General features: G+C 35.1%; 1 protein-coding gene across 16 annotated transcripts in view; it reads left to right on the top strand.

The window, feature by feature from the left end:
- Positions 1–17,008, top strand: part of Mycbp2 (MYC binding protein 2) — a 234,193-nt gene that overhangs the window by 47,387 nt on the left and 169,798 nt on the right. For all 16 annotated transcript variants that reach the window (XM_031362810.1, XM_031362803.1, XM_031362817.1 and 13 more), the window contains exons 8-15: positions 270–366; positions 4,657–4,730; positions 4,859–4,997; positions 6,175–6,251; positions 7,016–7,220; positions 8,391–8,555; positions 10,768–10,926; positions 13,618–13,822. In XM_031362810.1, coding sequence (XP_031218670.1) covers positions 270–366; positions 4,657–4,730; positions 4,859–4,997; positions 6,175–6,251; positions 7,016–7,220; positions 8,391–8,555; positions 10,768–10,926; positions 13,618–13,822 — 1,121 coding nt within the window. The remainder of the gene's footprint in view (positions 1–269; positions 367–4,656; positions 4,731–4,858; positions 4,998–6,174; positions 6,252–7,015; positions 7,221–8,390; positions 8,556–10,767; positions 10,927–13,617; positions 13,823–17,008) is intronic.

The following is a 17,008-nucleotide window of genomic DNA, read 5'->3' as shown; positions in this document are numbered from 1 at the left end:
AGAGAGAGAGAGAGAGAGAGAGAAAGTGTGTGTGTGTGTGTGTGTTATATGGGGGTGTATGCATGCAGCGTGTGTGTTTGTAGGTCAGAAAATCATCTTAAGTTTTTCCTCAATTCCCTGCATCTGAAGTAGACCCCGTGTCTTAAATTTTAACCTTTAATATCCTTTAGATAGCATTATTGATTTATTATACATCAACAAAATAAAGTACAGAAACATACAGCTGCCTTTTCTATTGGTCATGAAAAAATTTCTTTGTTTATTACCAGGGTTATTTATTATATCGAGATGTGAATAACCACAGTATGACTGCCATAAGAATAAGCCCTGAAACACTGGAACAAGATGGTACTGTAATGTTACCAGGTATGTTTTAACTAGTCATATTTTTCTTAACAAATAGTTTTGAGAAACCTGCATTTTAAGATATTTAACGATGTAAATGTAATTAGCAAAGACTAGTTAGTACTTGCTTACAAATGAGTTTTTAAATATTATGACATGTAAGCCATTTTATCTCCTACAGTTGTTAATACATGTGAAGATACTAGGCATCAGAGACAAAGTTCAATGAGGTTTCCTATTTATTTCAAATTCATACACATCTACAGAGCCTAACACCTTCACCCGTTAAAACCTCAGCCCCCAGTTATCAGGGTAATGTTATTTTGTTTCTTTTGTCACTAGAACCACTACTTTAACTCTTAAGTTGCCCTGTACAAGAAATGTTGTGGTTATTAGTCACCTTAACAGTGCCCTAGGGTTTTCCTCTGCTTTAAAGGACTTGCAGTGATAGGCCATAGGATGGTCAAGAAAATGTTACCATTCATTGTGTGCACTTTGTATGAAAGCGCTAACAAAGACTTTGGGCACAAAGACTTTGGGCACAGTTCATCTGCCACTGTGCACCACGCTGCCCAGATCCTCAGGTTTTCTGCAGCATGAGGTAAATGCATAAACATTCTCTATCCTAAAGTTTTAAATTTTCTTATACTATTGATGCTTTCTAAAGCTGATTGCATTAAACCTCAAATATTTAGTGTGTTTGTTAGTAATCTCTTGACAAACAGTAAAATACTCCTAAGCGTTTGATCTTTTGAAGAAGTGAGATTTATTTTTTAAAAAAGAGCACACTGAGAAAGATCTGCTCCCTGCCTGCTTGTCAAGTTCTTAACTATTCCTATAGCTTCATTAGAAAATGAATTGAAGCCTGGCTGTGATGGCACATACCTTTAATCCCAGCACTTGGGAGGCAGAGGCAGGTGGATTTCTGAGTTCAAGGCCAGCCTGGTCTACAGAGTGAGTTCCAGGACAGCCAGGGCTACACAGAGAAACCTTGTCTCGAAAAACCAAAAAAAAGAAAAAAAAGAATTGAACTTTTCTATTTCTGCATTTCCCCAAAATAGTATATAGACAGCATTATTAAGCAAATGAGACATTTTATGTGCATGCCAATGGCAGAACCTAACAAAATCATTTTATAACACCTCTATATTTTTTTAAACAAGTCTTGGGCCATATTTAATGTTTAATAATAACAACTTTAGAAATATTTTTAAGTATCAGCATATATTTGCTGTATAATACAATGGGTTTCATTAGGATTATTTTCATACATTATGACATATACTTTAATTATATTGTCACTCCCAATTCTGGTTCCCCTGTATTATTCTCCTCTTCCACCTTCTACTGATTGAAAAGGTTTTGTTTTTTGAATTTGTTCTTTCAGTTTTGTTTTTGTTTTGAGACAACTGTGTAGCTGTCACTGTACAGCTCAGCCTGGCATGGCCTGGCCTGAAATTTGCTGTGTAGACCAGGCTTGCCTTGAACTCACAGAGATCTACTTGTCTCTGCCTCCTGACTGCTGGGATTAAAGGAATGCACCACCACACCTGGCTGATTTAAAAAGAGTATTTTTAAGTTATATCTATACCTCTACTAAACTCATATAAGCATATGTAAATAGGTATAAGAATGGATCATATTCTACTTTGGATTTACCCTTTACTTACTACTCTGAATACATTCCCAGGTTTTTAGGCTTTTGCAGTATTATTTTAATGTTATAAATTATACTTTATTGATTTATTAATATATACTAAAACAAGAGCCTTCCAGTCTTCCAGTTTTCCCGTTTCCTTGCTTCCCTCCCTTCCTTCATTTCCTCCTCTTCTTCCTCCTCTTCTTCTTCCTCCTCCTCTTCTTCTTCCTCCTCCTTTTCTTCTTCCTCCTCCTCCTCCTCCTCTTCCTCCTCCTCCTCCTCCTTCTTCTTCTTCTTCTTCTTCTTCTTCTTCTTCTTCTTCTTCTTCTTCTTCTTCTTTTTTGGTACAAAAATTACAGGGGGAAGATCAACTTTATTTCTCTGTCTCTGTACCAATTTTTTTAGGATAATGTCATAGAAGAAATGTTCATTATTGACAAAACCTGTCCTCCTAAATAGGTACCAAAGAATAACTTCTGTCCAGCTCATTTATAAGGTTGTAGCTGAAAGGCAAATTAAAAAATATCTACCTATAGGTATTTCATTTATTTTCCATGATTAAAAATTATTTTCTAATGTCTTTATTCAGTTTAAATTCTGCATCATTTAACATAAATGTAAATTTTAACCATACAAGTGTGACTTTCTGTGTTTCATAAGTATGTGCTGTGCTCACAGTGAAGAACAAATCACACTTTGGGAGGATAGTCCCATATTGTGTGTCTTCCAAGCTTGCAGATGTTGCTTGACATATTCCTGAAGCTGCTGTCTTTTAATGTTACACACGGATAAAGAATGGATCAAGAGAAGTTCTCAATTTGACGTGGAAGGAAGACCCAGCCCTCAGCCCTCAAGCCTGAAGAAACCTGTTGTCATTTGCTCATTTCTTTGGCATGAACTACATTTTCTTCAATAAAATGATTTGCTTTTACCCTGACAAGGGACCCTTTTTCTCTGTAGCTTTTCATCAAGAGGAGAAGTAGTAAACTGTCAGGTTTATAGGTTTACTGAATACCATGTTTAAAATGAACAGAATTGGTAATTTATTCAGTTTCATATTCTAGCTAGTCTTACAGATGTTTCACTGCAGTATGGATGAATGGCTCTTGTTGAATATTGTTTTACTCTTTATATTTCAGTGTAACTTTCAGATTGTGTTCTTGTGTCATTTGTTGTCTACGTCTTGTGACAGGTTGCCTCATAATAGGAGGCCTTTTTGCTACTCGTGCTCCACTTTACTCCCTCACCCCTGCATTTATCTGAAATTATAATGAGTTTTTCTTCTTTGCTTTTTAGTTTAAAATCTTACTGCTTAGAGCTTGAGAAGCATCTTTCTTGCGCCTCTTTGTATTCTGTACAGTGGACTAGGAACTCTTTCTTTCGATTTCTCCTCTCTTTGATTACCAAGTCTCTTGGGCTACCAGTGGGCCTTGTCTCCCAGTTTCTATTTCCAGTTTGTGATCACTGAATTCTCTATTTGGTAAGGGTCTGCCTGTGTTTTGTATATTTATAATAAGGAAGTATGCTAGTATGAAGCTCTTGGGCAAAGATATAGCTTATTTGGGTGGGTTCCATTGCTCTTTCCAAAAAACAGAGTTTTATGTTTTGTTGATTCAGGTTGACGAGAAATAAAATTTTTTTTTGTATTGTGATTAATGGAGAGGTTCATCCTAGTCCTCCATGGTTACTGTAGAAAGTGTGTGTGCTCTTAGATTTGCTTGCTGAATACTTGTTTTCCCAAAGGATACAATTTATACAGATGTTGATTTTGCTTGTAGTTTGTGTTCAGCAGTCACTAACACATGTTCCAGTGTCCTATGATACTGGTATCCCTTGACACAACTAGTTTGTGCGTTACTTTGATCGAAGAAACGTTTGATCAAAGTGCACCATTCTACATAGATATGTTCAATGCTGGCAAATATGGGTAGTAGCTGAGATGTTCGGCTATTTTGAAATAAAAAGAAAGAAATGAGTATAGACCTGTTGGCTCTCTATAAATAGATAGGAGAAGGATAAATGATTAGAAAATCTAGAACATTGTAAACAGTAAACATGCTGGAACAGACAATGACTTTCTACATGAGAAATAGAGAGGTAGTTTTGATCCTTCATTTTGTAAAGCAAGGGATATCTGCAGCTGGACACGGTAGACTTAAATACAGAAGCCTTAGATCTATCTGTATGTCTCTGTGACACTAATGACCGTGGTGTATGGCTGTTGTGGACACCGTAGACTTAAATACAGAAGCCTTAGATCTATCTGTATTTCTCTGTGACACTAATGACTGTGGTGTATGGCTATTGGTAATGTTGCCTACATTGCATGTGATGGTATTGAAATGATTATAACCAACTGTTTGTTTATCATGGTGCATGTTCGACTCTCAGACTATATCGGCTACTAATTCATTTTGTAATTAGGTTGGCTCTCAGATCCATAATTATGCAAACTTTCTAAATGTAAGTGTAACATGTGGTCAGAACTCTTAGTTGAATCATTTATTTTTTGCTAATTTGTAATTCTTAATTTTTAAAAAGTCCCTTTTTGAGTGTAAGTCTATTCTTATTGTGCAAAGAACTCTCATTCTGACTTCAGCAGAGGAGTAAAATCAGTTCATGAGTTGCTTATCTGTTGTGTAATATAATTACTTTTCCTTTCATTTGTATAGATTGCCACACTGAAGGTCAAAATATTTTATTTACTGATGGAGAGTATATTAACCAGATAGCTGCTTCAAGAGATGTAAGTATTTGGAATAGCTGTTGTAAATGGAACCACTTTTTCTTAAATTACTGGGTCTTTACAGAAGACTGATTCATGCAATGCAATGCTTGATTTTTTTTCAATTTTTAATTTTTTAACTTTTTTAGGATGGCTTTGTTGTCAGGATATTTGCCACAAGCACTGAACCTGTACTGCAACAAGAACTACAGCTTAAACTGGCCAGGAAATGCTTACATGCCTGTGGCATATCACTATTTGATCTGGAAAAGGATTTGCATATAATAAGTAAGATGACAGAATAAATGTTTCTTTTTCATTCCTTTAAAAAAAATCATTGTGTTTTCAGCATTTCAGCTATTAATTTAGTGGCTATTGTGTCTATTACTGTAAAACAATTTTTGATAAATATATGGACGTAAGTAGGAAATGCAGCCTGTAAATAGACAACGTATTAGAAAGTGCTGAGAAAAGCAGCTGACAATAATACTTTCCAACTCAGTGTGAATAGGGCAAATGAAATAAAGCAGTATTTCTTAAGGATTATGGTGGACAATGCTGAGTGTAATGTATTTAATACTACTGCATTGAGCATTGTTGTTCTGTAATTTAGGAAAATCTCTATAATATCTGCCTTTAAAATTTTTCATCTTTGGGAGTATAGTAATCTTGGCAGTTTGAAGATATATGCATGTGTTTATACATATTTTTTAATTTAGGGTTTTTTCTTTTATCAAAAAGGAAAGGACCGAGAATCTGAAAATTTTAATTTATATATTTTCAAGGTTTTTTTCAATCCCAGAGATGTTAGAAGAACCTGTAATTTTGTATTCATTTAAACAATGGGCAGTAAGTTATAAAGATCAAATGAGATAAAATTTATACATTTATACATTTAATGATACTTAGTACATGAGATGCTTAATAAAAATATACCCACATTGGTGTTTTGCCTGTGTGTATGTCTGTGTGAGGGAGGTGTCAGATCCCCTAGACCTGGAGCCACGGACAAGTTGTGAGCTGCCATGAGGGTGGTGATGGGAATCGAACCTTTGTCCTCTGGAAGAGTAGCTAGTGCTCCCAACTTCTGAACCATCTCTCCAGCTCATACAAATGTATATATTTTTAAATACTTTAAATCAGTGACTACAGTTGCCATTGATTGTTTTAATACTTTATTATAAATGTGGTAGTGATAGAAAGCTTCATCTCTTCTTGACAGTGTGAAAGTGTAAGCAGATGCTGGAGCAGATGCTGGAGCAGATGCCTCCTCACTTTGGGACAGTCTTTCTACGCAGCCCAGGGCACTCTCAAACTAGTTGTCTTCCAGATACACGCCTAGGCCATTTTAATTTTTAACAGTACTAATGGAATTGGCTGAAATTATTTCATAGAGTGCATGCTGTACTTAGAATTACGAGTATTAGAAATGCAGTCCTTTTTATTAGTCTTGTTCTGATCACAGGCACAGGTTTTGATGAAGAGTCAGCCATACTTGGTGCAGGACGAGAGTTTGCGCTAATGAAAACAGCAAATGGAAAGGTAAGCAAGTCATGTTGTTCAAATGTAATGTTTTCTACTTAAAGAGAAAGTACAAATTGTTACATAATTCAGATCATTTTAATATTTAAATATTGTCATAAATTTTTATGTGGTAAACCATAATCATGTTGAAAATAACATTGTGAAAGAATAGTAACATTTAAGACCTTAAAAATTTGTAAACTTTTAAAAAGTTATATATTTGAAAGTGTTTAATTATGAATTCTTACAATTTTTGAAGTAGTGTAAGTTTGTGTTTGTGTTTATTCTGTAAATGGTAAATCAGATATTTCTAAAATGTCCATAATAAAATATATAATTAAAATACCATAGAAGCATGTTTAATTAACATGTAGATTGTGTAGGTTAGCCTACATAGATTGGAGTTCTTTTTTGTCTAGTAAATTCGAAGAAAAATTAAGATAAGTAAGGGAATTCTGAAAATAGAAAGTATCAGGCATATATTTACATGAAGCTTTTTATAAATTTGGAAAATTAACAGATTTTATGAAGTTTTTTCTGTGAGTATATTCATTGGAATGTAAATATGAAAATTGTAAATACCCAGAATACATATGAAAAAGCAATCTTGAGTGGATCAATTTCTGTGTTCTTAAGGTCACAAAATTTGAATAGTATAAAAAATATCGAATTCCTTTTTTACCGTTCAATAAAATATGGAAGCTTTTACATTTTTGTAAAACCTGGTGCACCCTCCAAAAGGCAGTGTAATTTCTGTTTTTCTTCCCTTCCTAACATGTAAGGTATATTACACTGGCAAGTACCAGAGTCTTGGAATCAAACAAGGTGGTCCTTCAGCAGGAAAATGGGTTGAGTTACCAATCACCAAGTCTCCTAAGATAGTGCACTTCTCCGTGGGGCACGACGGCTCGCATGCCCTTTTAGTTGCCGAGGATGGGAGTGTGTTCTTCACGGGCTCTGCAAGCAAAGGAGAGGATGGAGAGTCAAGTAAGTCAGCCGAGGTGGCTCTTCTGAGTTAGTGGAGTCATCTCAGCAGCACTAGCCGCGCAGCTTAGATGGTGCATGCCCAGGAACTGAGGAGCTAGAGGAAGGTGCCTGTTTCACTGCAGATCATCTGGATGAATTCTCATATTTCTGACTATATGATGTTTCGTTTGAGAATGGGTGGTTGGTAATTTTTTGTTTCATTTACTTATTCTAGTAGATTACTTAAAAAGCTGACAACTTGGCAAGGATTGTATATTTCCAAGTGAAGATAAACCTTATGTAACTGTTCATAGTCTTATTGCTAATGAAATTCTTTACTAGGAAATCATTTGCTCAGCAATGAAAAAGTAAATAATTTGATGTAATTTTTCTGTTTATATCTTCTTTAAAACATCATTTTTCTCTCTAAAATAACTTTTCATATTCCCTGGAGTAGCATCTTATAGGGATTTGTCTTTTGAAGTCTATGTGTAATGGGAAATTCTGTGAAAATAAAAGTTACCTTGGGAATACCCCTTAACAAAGCCACAGAGTATGTTACCATTTCCTAGAAACTTGAACATGTGGAGAACATGCATCTAAACTAGTTATTGCACACAAGCATAGGTGTCAAGCCATATGAAAAGCATGCAATAGCATAACAAGATGTTTTTATTCTGAAAGCTTGCAGAAAATTGATTAATCAAATGAGCAGCTCATTGATGTTTTGCATCTTTGCCTTATTTCATGGGTGGAAATTTTTTAGAATAATAGTTTGTTATATCACCCATATTTCTATTTATTTGTTCTGTTTTATGTGTATATCATCTTTCTTTATAATCATGTTGAGTTGGGATAGCACTTAATATATATTAGATGAATGAGATATTTTGTTTCCAGAATCTAATATAAGATCATACATTAACTATAAGGAGCGATAAAAAGGGGGTGATGTGTGTTGGAGGACTGAGATGGTATGTATGCTTGTGGCATTTGACAATCTAAATATTAATTGACTACATGAGGCTAACAAGTTCCTGTTTTCAATCAGCATGGCGGTAAGCCTAGGCTTTCTGAGACTTAATAAGGTGTATCAAGAACTGCAACAAAGAAAACAATTTGTTTCTTTTCTTTGGTTTTATATATAAACCATTGTTATTACCTGATACTCACTTTATTCATTCTTTTTAGCTAAGAGCAGACGGCAGTCAAAGCCCTATAAACCGAAAAAGATTATTAAAATGGAAGGGAAGATTGTGGTGTACACAGCCTGCAATAACGGAAGTAGTTCTGTTATTTCTAAAGATGGAGAACTATACATGTTTGGAAAAGATGCTATTTATTCTGATAGTTCAAGTAAGTTAAAAATTAAGTCATTAGCATTTATGCAAGAAGATTCCAATATGAATCACTAGATGTAACAAAGACATGTCTAGAAAATTAACATGAATAGTATGCTTTCTCTGCATATTTGACATTATTCTTCAAATGTGAAAGTTTGGGCCGATGTTTTCCATTGTATTTGTTACTGGAAGATCTGATGTACACTTCTCCAGAAGCTAGTTATGAACCTGCGAGGGGACGCTCTCTGGGAAGCCTTCCCTTTATATCACAGCGCTCATGTCACATGTCTTTGGGTTAATGTTACTATCAGCAGACAGTTTTTATAGCAAGGCTGACTTAAAATCATTGAATTATCTGTCTCCTCATTTAGACAATGAAGTATTATTTCCCTTGCTAATTACTATTTTTTATAATACCTAGCACACAGTTATAAGAATGATATATCAGGTGCCTGACTGATATTTAAGAAGGGAATATGAGGAATAGAAGTAGCTAGATAGCTTTATATTTATAAACTCCAATCCATAACCTCATACTATTTGGTTGCTGGATTTCTTTTCTAGTAATTAGAAATGAGTATAGTGAATGTGTCATCCCACTTTGGAAGATTTTGTTTGAGAGACCAGAGTAAATCAAGTTTATGACTATAAAGTTAAGTGTTTATCCCAGTGATGAAGAAGTCAAGCATGTAGACAATTTATAGTAGTTAATTATTAACTGAACCTGCTCCCCAGTAATAGGAATACTGACTGAGTGTGGGGCATTCAGATTCTCAGTGGCATGACATTGGTAGAGTGAGTTCAGGAGTAGCATAGTAATAGTTTTAAAATGATATTCATATAGCTATTGCTTGCCAAAATGCTGATAGAAATTGAACGTTTACATATAAGTTGGGTGGACTAGGCAGTGTCTATCTGCCCTTTTGCAGTCTGAGAGACATTTGATCATGATAGACTTAACTAGTTATTTTTAAGTCTATATAGTTCAGTGCCTATAGACAGATTTGTTACTAACTTTTTGAGTTGGACAAAGTTTACTTAACTTTCAGACTTTTCTTTTTTTCTACTTTCCTTAAAAAGAGGCTAAATGATAGTATGTGTTTCATAATTTATTTTTGTACGTCTATAAGAACATGTAAGAAATGCTTTGCTGAGAACCTAGACTATGTAAGAGCTCACTGTATATCATCTATTATTAGTAATTAAATTTTGTTCGGTTAAATAAACATTATATATTTTTTTCAAGTGTGCTACATACTGAAATTAGGAATATTTTCAACTTAAATAACCACCATAATTTTTAGAAATGAAATTTTTGATATATTTTAGAAAACTCTTTAGTTTTTACTGTTATTGTTACTCAATAAGGCTAAGCAGCATGCCTTTGTAATTTTAAAATTATTGTAAAAATAATTAATTGGGGTAGCACATGGGTGTGAAAAGCATGCTAAAAGGAATATAAGGCAAGTTGAGGACATACTGGAGTGGACTGTGAAGGAAAGTATGAGAGGTTCAAAAATACTGTTTTGAGGCGTGGTGAAATAGCTCAGTATGCAAAGGCGCTTGCTTCTAAGCTTGACAACCTCAGGACTCAGGTGCTGAAAAGAGAGAACTAACTCCTACAAGTTCCCTTCTGACTTAGACACGTACGTCATGGACACACGTGCATCATGGACACATGTGCATCATGGACACATGTGCATCATGGACACACGTGCGTCATGGACACATGTGCATCATGGACACACGTGCATTTGAATACATGCACAGGAAGTAAATAAATAAACATGATTTTACAATGAAATTTACTATTTTGAAGAATCTTACAGGTTTATAAAAACAATACTGTTTTGTTATACTCTTACAAGGGTTTTGCTGTTTTTCTGCTGAAGTAAGTACCAGTAAAGGTTCATGACTTCTTTGTGCTGGTAGTCAAAAGTTGAGAGCTGCTGGTCCTTCTGACTACTTATTGTTCAAAGGTGTTAGTACTTGCAGCAAGCAGGCAGGAGAAGTTAGCTAGAAATGATGGGACAGTAAGTATTTGTCCCAAGTATGAATACCATTTTAAAATTTATTGAAACTACATTTTAGTGCCTTTTTTTTTAATTTGGTGATAACCTACCAGGACTTTGGTCACTTGTTTTTGCCTAAGAAATTCTTCATTAAAGTTGTCCTAGGTACAGAAATATTTTGTTGTTTTTATTAATTTTGTATCTTTTTTCTAGGTTTGGTATCTGATTTGAAAGGCCATTTTGTAACTCAGGTAGCAATGGGCAAAGCTCACACATGTGTTTTAATGAAGAATGGAGAGGTTTGGACATTTGGTGTAAATAACAAAGGACAATGTGGTCGAGACACTGGTGCTATGAACCAAGGAGGGAAAGGTAGGAGTTTAAGTCTTGGGTATTAATATCTCTGTTGTCTTTTCATTAGCTTTTTAGAACATAGTGAAGAATCTCACTCTTTTCTCTTTTTTCTTTTGCTTTGTTTTTTTGTTGTTCTTTTTTTGTTTCTGTTTTTTTGAGACTGGTTTTTTTCTGTGTAGCCCTGGCTGTCCTGGAACTCACTCTGTAGACCAGGCTGGCCTCCAACTCAGAAACCCGCCTGCCTCTGCCTCCCAAATGCTGGGATTAAAGATGTGCACCACCTCTGCCTGGCTGTCTCATTCTTTTCAAAAATGAATGCATAAGAGATGTCTCAAGTTAAGAGCACCTGCTGTTCTTTAAGAGGACCCAGGTTCTATCACTGCACTTATGTGGTGGCTTACACCATCTATAACTCCAGTTCCAGAGGTCTGATGCTCTGTATATGTGTGTGCACGCACACATACACACACAGACACAGACACACACACATGCACACAGGCAAAAGTCATACATAACAATTAAAAACAATGATGAATGACTCTTCGATATCTTATAAACTTAGAAAACTCCTAAATTTTTACTTGATAATAACTATTGATAAAAGTTGATCAGTGCAAAAATAAAATAGGCTTTATTGTAACAGTAACTTTTATTGGCCTGAAGCTTATTGTCCCTGTCTGCTAATGTAGGCCTAGTCTTGGAAGCTTCTAGCCCCCATACAATCTAATCTAAACCTAGAATGTTTTTAGCCTCTGAAGCTTACTGCTGAAGCTTACCTTTTCAATGTCTTTTTGTGCTCTGACTGGTTGAACTCGGCTGTTCTGGCTCAAACTCCTCTCCATGTGGACTGATTTGGTCCCTCCTGAATTACTTTGCTTGGCCTCATACTAATTAGTGATATGTTCTAGTCTTCTGGCTTCTTCTCATTCTCCTGCTGGTTCTAGCTAGAGAATATGTCTAGCTTGTTCTCTCTGCAACCTGTCTCTGTACAACTGTCCCTTCCGCTTCCTGCCTCCTTCCCCTCGTCCTCTCCCTGCAAGGCTCTCCTTACAATAGCTGCCTCCTTCCTGTCTGCACTGCCCCTCAAGTAGCTTCCCTTTTCTCTCTGTTGTCCTGAGAGTCTGCATATCCTGTTCTGTCAAATCTTTCTCTGATTCATCACTTTGTCTGCCACTCAATTAGACATCACTTTCAAATATGAGTGCTTCCTTCTGCAGAGTAACTTTACCTTCATTGTTTGGGACTAAAGGTGTATACTAAGAGGGTGTCTGTATTCCAGTCAGAGGGATTAATGGTATGTGCTAAGGCTGAACACAACTAGAAACAGGTTTTTTCCAGTAAACAACACAATGCCAGGGTTCACAGCCTGATCAAATATCCTGTAACACTTTGTATTTTTGTTTTTTTGAGGAAGTAATGTTCCTAGCTGTTTAATATTTTAAAATCTACATAAATTAATAGTACTTCTTTGATTTAACATTTTTGATGACTGACTTATTGATGGAAAGGAGCTTTTTCTCAAATGGTTGTCACCTTCAGTTTTAACTACATTTGGCAGTAGCCTTTCAGCAGTATTGCCCTCCCTCCTTGTTTAGTCGTTAGTATTTTGACAGCTCAGATGGCTCTTATTCCCTGGCCCTTTGTTAGGATAGGCAGAAGTGTGGCTGTCTCTTTTCATAGTGTCGTCTTCTCAGCTCCTAGGCTGTTGAAGGGAAGGCATGTTTTATTCCTCAATTTACTTGCTGTCTTGATCTTGGCTTTTAATGGTATATTTAGTTAATTCTTGCTTCCAGTTTTACTTTTAGCTGTTATCAACATTGCCTGTACTCTTTAGTTCTATTTTTGACTATCTTTGATTTTTATTTTTTTAAAACAGTGAGAGAAGATACATTCATGCAATCAGAACTAAGCATTGGACTACAATTAAACTTCAATCATTTGAGGTGTAAATCTTCATTTTATTAACCAAACCAAGAGCATCTCTTTTGTGATCTGCTTGACCACAGATTTAAATAGGTCATAGGAACCAGTTTTGATAGGGAGAGTATTGGTTGTATTTGTGTGTGTAGTTATATTAGTTTTTTTTTTTTTTTTTTTTTTTTTTTTTTAAAGATAGCATTTTTAAAACAATTGTTTTTGTTTCAGGTAGCTAGGTTGGATATTTTATTTTAAATTATTTAATATGAATATGAATTCATTTGTGTTTTATTGGATATACAGATTAATTCAAAGACAATAGTTATCATACTGTTGACTCAAATAATAATGTATGTAAAACTAGGTAAAGATTGTGTCTGCTTGATACATTCTATCAGAATTGCTGTATTTTAACTCTAGCCAAAATTATCTGGTATTTGATTGTCTCATTTTTTTGTATTGTTCATTGATTACAACTGGCAAAGCTAAATGAAGACCTCATGTGCTATGCTCTGTCTATTTCTTGATTGTGAGCTTAGCCTTTTCACAGCTTAGCATCCTATATCCCTGAACCACTTTCTTGATTAGACATAGTTACCTTGAGTGGATTTTCTTTAGGTTGTGTGCAATAGATAAGAGAGAAATGAATAGGTTTGATGAGGAATAATAGATTAAGTGAGTAAATACATAACCACTGTGATTACATCAGGGTTTCATGTATGTTTTTAGTTGGGGAATGTCTGTTTTGGGATGTGGAAATAATTCACATACAGTTATAAATTTGTCATACAGGGTTTGGAGTTGAAAATATGGCAACAGCAATGGATGAAGATCTGGAGGAAGAACTAGATGAAAAAGATGAGAAGTCCATGATGTGCCCTCCAGGCATGCACAAGTGGAAGCTGGAGCAGTGTATGGTGTGCACCGTGTGTGGAGACTGCACGGGCTATGGTGCCAGCTGTGTCAGCAGTGGGCGTCCTGATAGAGTTCCTGGAGGGTAAGACAAGACTTCCTATGAAGGAAATAAGCTCACTCTCCCCTCCCCCGGCTTTTGTTTTTATTGGTTTTCAGATTATCTCACAGTGTATCTACCTCGGTTTTATGTGCATGTGCGTGTGTATTGGGGTAGTGGTATGTGGGGTTCAGACCTAGGGCTTCAAACTAATATCAGTTAAGTACTCTACCACTGAATTACACATTCAACCCTAAACTTAAAATACTTAGTTCTTTTCTACTATATTGGGTTCTAATTTAGTGTCGTCTTTATGTTTGGGTTCCTTTCATTTGATTTATTGAAGCCATTATTTAAAAATTAAGTTATACTTTCTTCAAGTCTAGGGCCTCATTTGTTTTTTCCTAAGCTTGTTTAATGCCAAATGTTTATTGATTTTTTTCTTAGTACAATTATCAAATATATACGATGCTTGAGTAGAAATATAGATTATTTTTCTCTAACATGGTATCCTGCTTATCTATCTAGCCTGACTCTATCTATCCATCTGTCTGTCTGTCTGTCTATCCATCTATCTTATAGACTCTTGATTTAAAGGTTTGTCCTGGTTAATTTCTTTTCTGTCAGCTTGATATAAACCTATACATATGTACTAAGAGGGCTTCTCAATTGAGAAAGCACTTCTATAAGATTGTCCTGTAGACAAGTCTGTGGAGTATTGATTAATGATTCATTGTGGAAGGATCCAGTCTATTGTGTATGGAGCCACACCTGGGCAGGCTGAGCAAACCAGCACTCCTCTATGGGCTCTACATCAGTTCCAGCCTCCAGATTCCTGCCCTGGCTTCCCACTATGATGGACTGTGATATGGAACTATGAGCTGAAACAAACCTTTTCCTCTCCAAGGTTCTATATTATTGTCAATTCAAAGATAGTATGTGAGTTGCATCAAATAATAGAATTTTCTCCTAGAATTTTAGAAAAATTTCACATTTATATTTTATTGGCAATATAATACATAAAGGGATGTCTTTTGTAAGACTGGGTTTCTGATAATTGAGTGATTTAGGGTAGGAGTGAAAATTTTGTGAAGAAAAGTCTAGATTGAGGACAACTACCTCCAGTCTCTGGTTTTACTATTTAGCAAATGTTTAGCTGTCAAGTAATACTTCCCAGTTCCTGGCAGCATCTACTATGATTGTGTTTCTGGGCTTATGCTTTTCCTGTCATAAGTAGATTATATAAAATAGCCATTTTTCTTCAAGACTATTGAAATATTATTTCAGGTTTTTTTTGTTTTGTTTTGTTTTGTTTTGTTTTGTGATGCTTGAGATAAAGTCAAACTGGCTTCACACTTGAAGGCTCACGTGATAACCTCTGATTCGGCCGGACCACTTACTGCAGCCACAGGCTTTGTCTTGTCCTTGGCATGGCTTATTTGATTAGCAGAAGTAAAGAATGTACCCAAGAATAGATAACTCTTATTCTATAGTGCTTTGTTAGATACCATTTTCTACTTTAATGATATATCTTATTCATCTTTAATTTTTATTTTTGAGTAATTTTTATTTAAAAGGATTCAATTTTTCTTTGTAAACAGTGTTAGAGTTTGAAATTTAATCTCTCAAATCTTTCCTAGGCTGTTTTCATTAAAAAATCAGTCCCCTAAACTCCAAGCTTGATCCAGAGTATAGAATCCAGAAATGCAGACAAATTTCTAAATTTTCTGTGTCCTACTAAAATTATTTTTCTTAAGTGTTCTTCCACAGACATTTGTACAATTTTCATTGATAACACCTAGCCAATTATAACAATTATAATGATCAAAATAAATATATGAATAAATTTAAGATAGCATTAAATGCCAGTGTACCGAGAACTTTTAGAGATGATTTCAGCCATTATAAAAATCTTACTACATACCTTATAATATATTTAGAATTAGGCATTTTCTTTAGTTTCTTTTGTGGTCCAAGGCATGTAACATAAAACTGACCATTGTAATCATTTGTAAGTATACAATTCAATGTTTTTTACTATTTCACACTGTTAAGCTATAAACACACACAGAGCTTTTTGTTTTGTAAAACTAACTATATTCGTTTAACAGTCATTTCTACTTCTCCCTCCTCTTCTCTTTAGCATCATTCTTTCTGTCTGCGTTCTGTGAGCATTCTTTGACTACTCTAAAAGATGTCGCATATGGTATTAGGTCCTCCTTTCACTTGTTCATTTCACTTAATAGAATGTCCTCAGAGTTCATCCATGTTGCAGCACATGTCTAGAATTTCCTTCCTTCAGGACAAATTGAGTGTGTGTGTATTTTTAATCCATTTGTCTTCTGAGGGACACATCTAAGCGAATGTACATATTGCTACTGTGCATGTACGTAGGCTGATAGATATCTTTGAGAGATTCTGCATGGAGTTCTTTTTGCTACACCTACTGCAATGGAATTGCCAAACCATGTTAACTCATGTTTTAATCCTTCAAGAAATGGTCAGTGTGTTTTCTACGGCAACTACCATCTTATATTTCCATTAGTAGTGCATGCATTTTGCAGTTTCTTCATGTTCTCCCTAGTTTTGTTTTCTTTGTTTGGTTGGATTTTATAAACCCCAAGAGATGTGAAATGGCTCCAGTGTAGTTTTGATTTGAGTTTCCTTAATAAATAATGATGTTAAGCACCTCTCATATGCTTTTTAACCAGTTGTAGCTCTTTGGAGAACTACCCATTCAAGTCTTAAACCAGAGTTTGAATTGGGTTGTTTATTCTTTTCTGTTGACTTTTGTAATTGTCAGTGTATTCTAAACATTAATCCCTTATGAGTACATAACTTGAAATAAATGATGTCTATGAGCTACCTTTTAATTCTGTTGGCACTGTATTTTTGATATAAAAAGATTTTAAATTTTTGTCAAGTCCAACTTGTTTAGTTTTGTGTTGTTGTTGCCTGTGCTTTTGGTAACATTTAAAAATATTGCTAAATTCAATAAAGTATTGTCGTACATAATACATCATGAATTGTTTTCCTCTAGAAAGAAACAACACATTTATTGTGTATGCTGTAGGTGTGCACATGCCTTGATGCACACATGGCTGTCAGAGCATGGGTCGGGGGAGTCACCTCTTTCTCGCTGTGTTCAGGGATCGAACTCAGGTCACCAGGCTTCGCACCAATTGCCTTTGCCTAATGCTCCTAGAAAAAATTCTTTATAGTTTTAAATCT

Source organism: Mastomys coucha, unplaced genomic scaffold (genome assembly GCF_008632895.1).
Source record: "Mastomys coucha isolate ucsf_1 unplaced genomic scaffold, UCSF_Mcou_1 pScaffold9, whole genome shotgun sequence".
NCBI classification, from domain to species: domain Eukaryota; kingdom Metazoa; phylum Chordata; class Mammalia; order Rodentia; family Muridae; genus Mastomys; species Mastomys coucha.
Note: the sequence above shows the minus strand (reverse complement) of the source record. Positions and strands in the feature narration are given on the sequence as shown.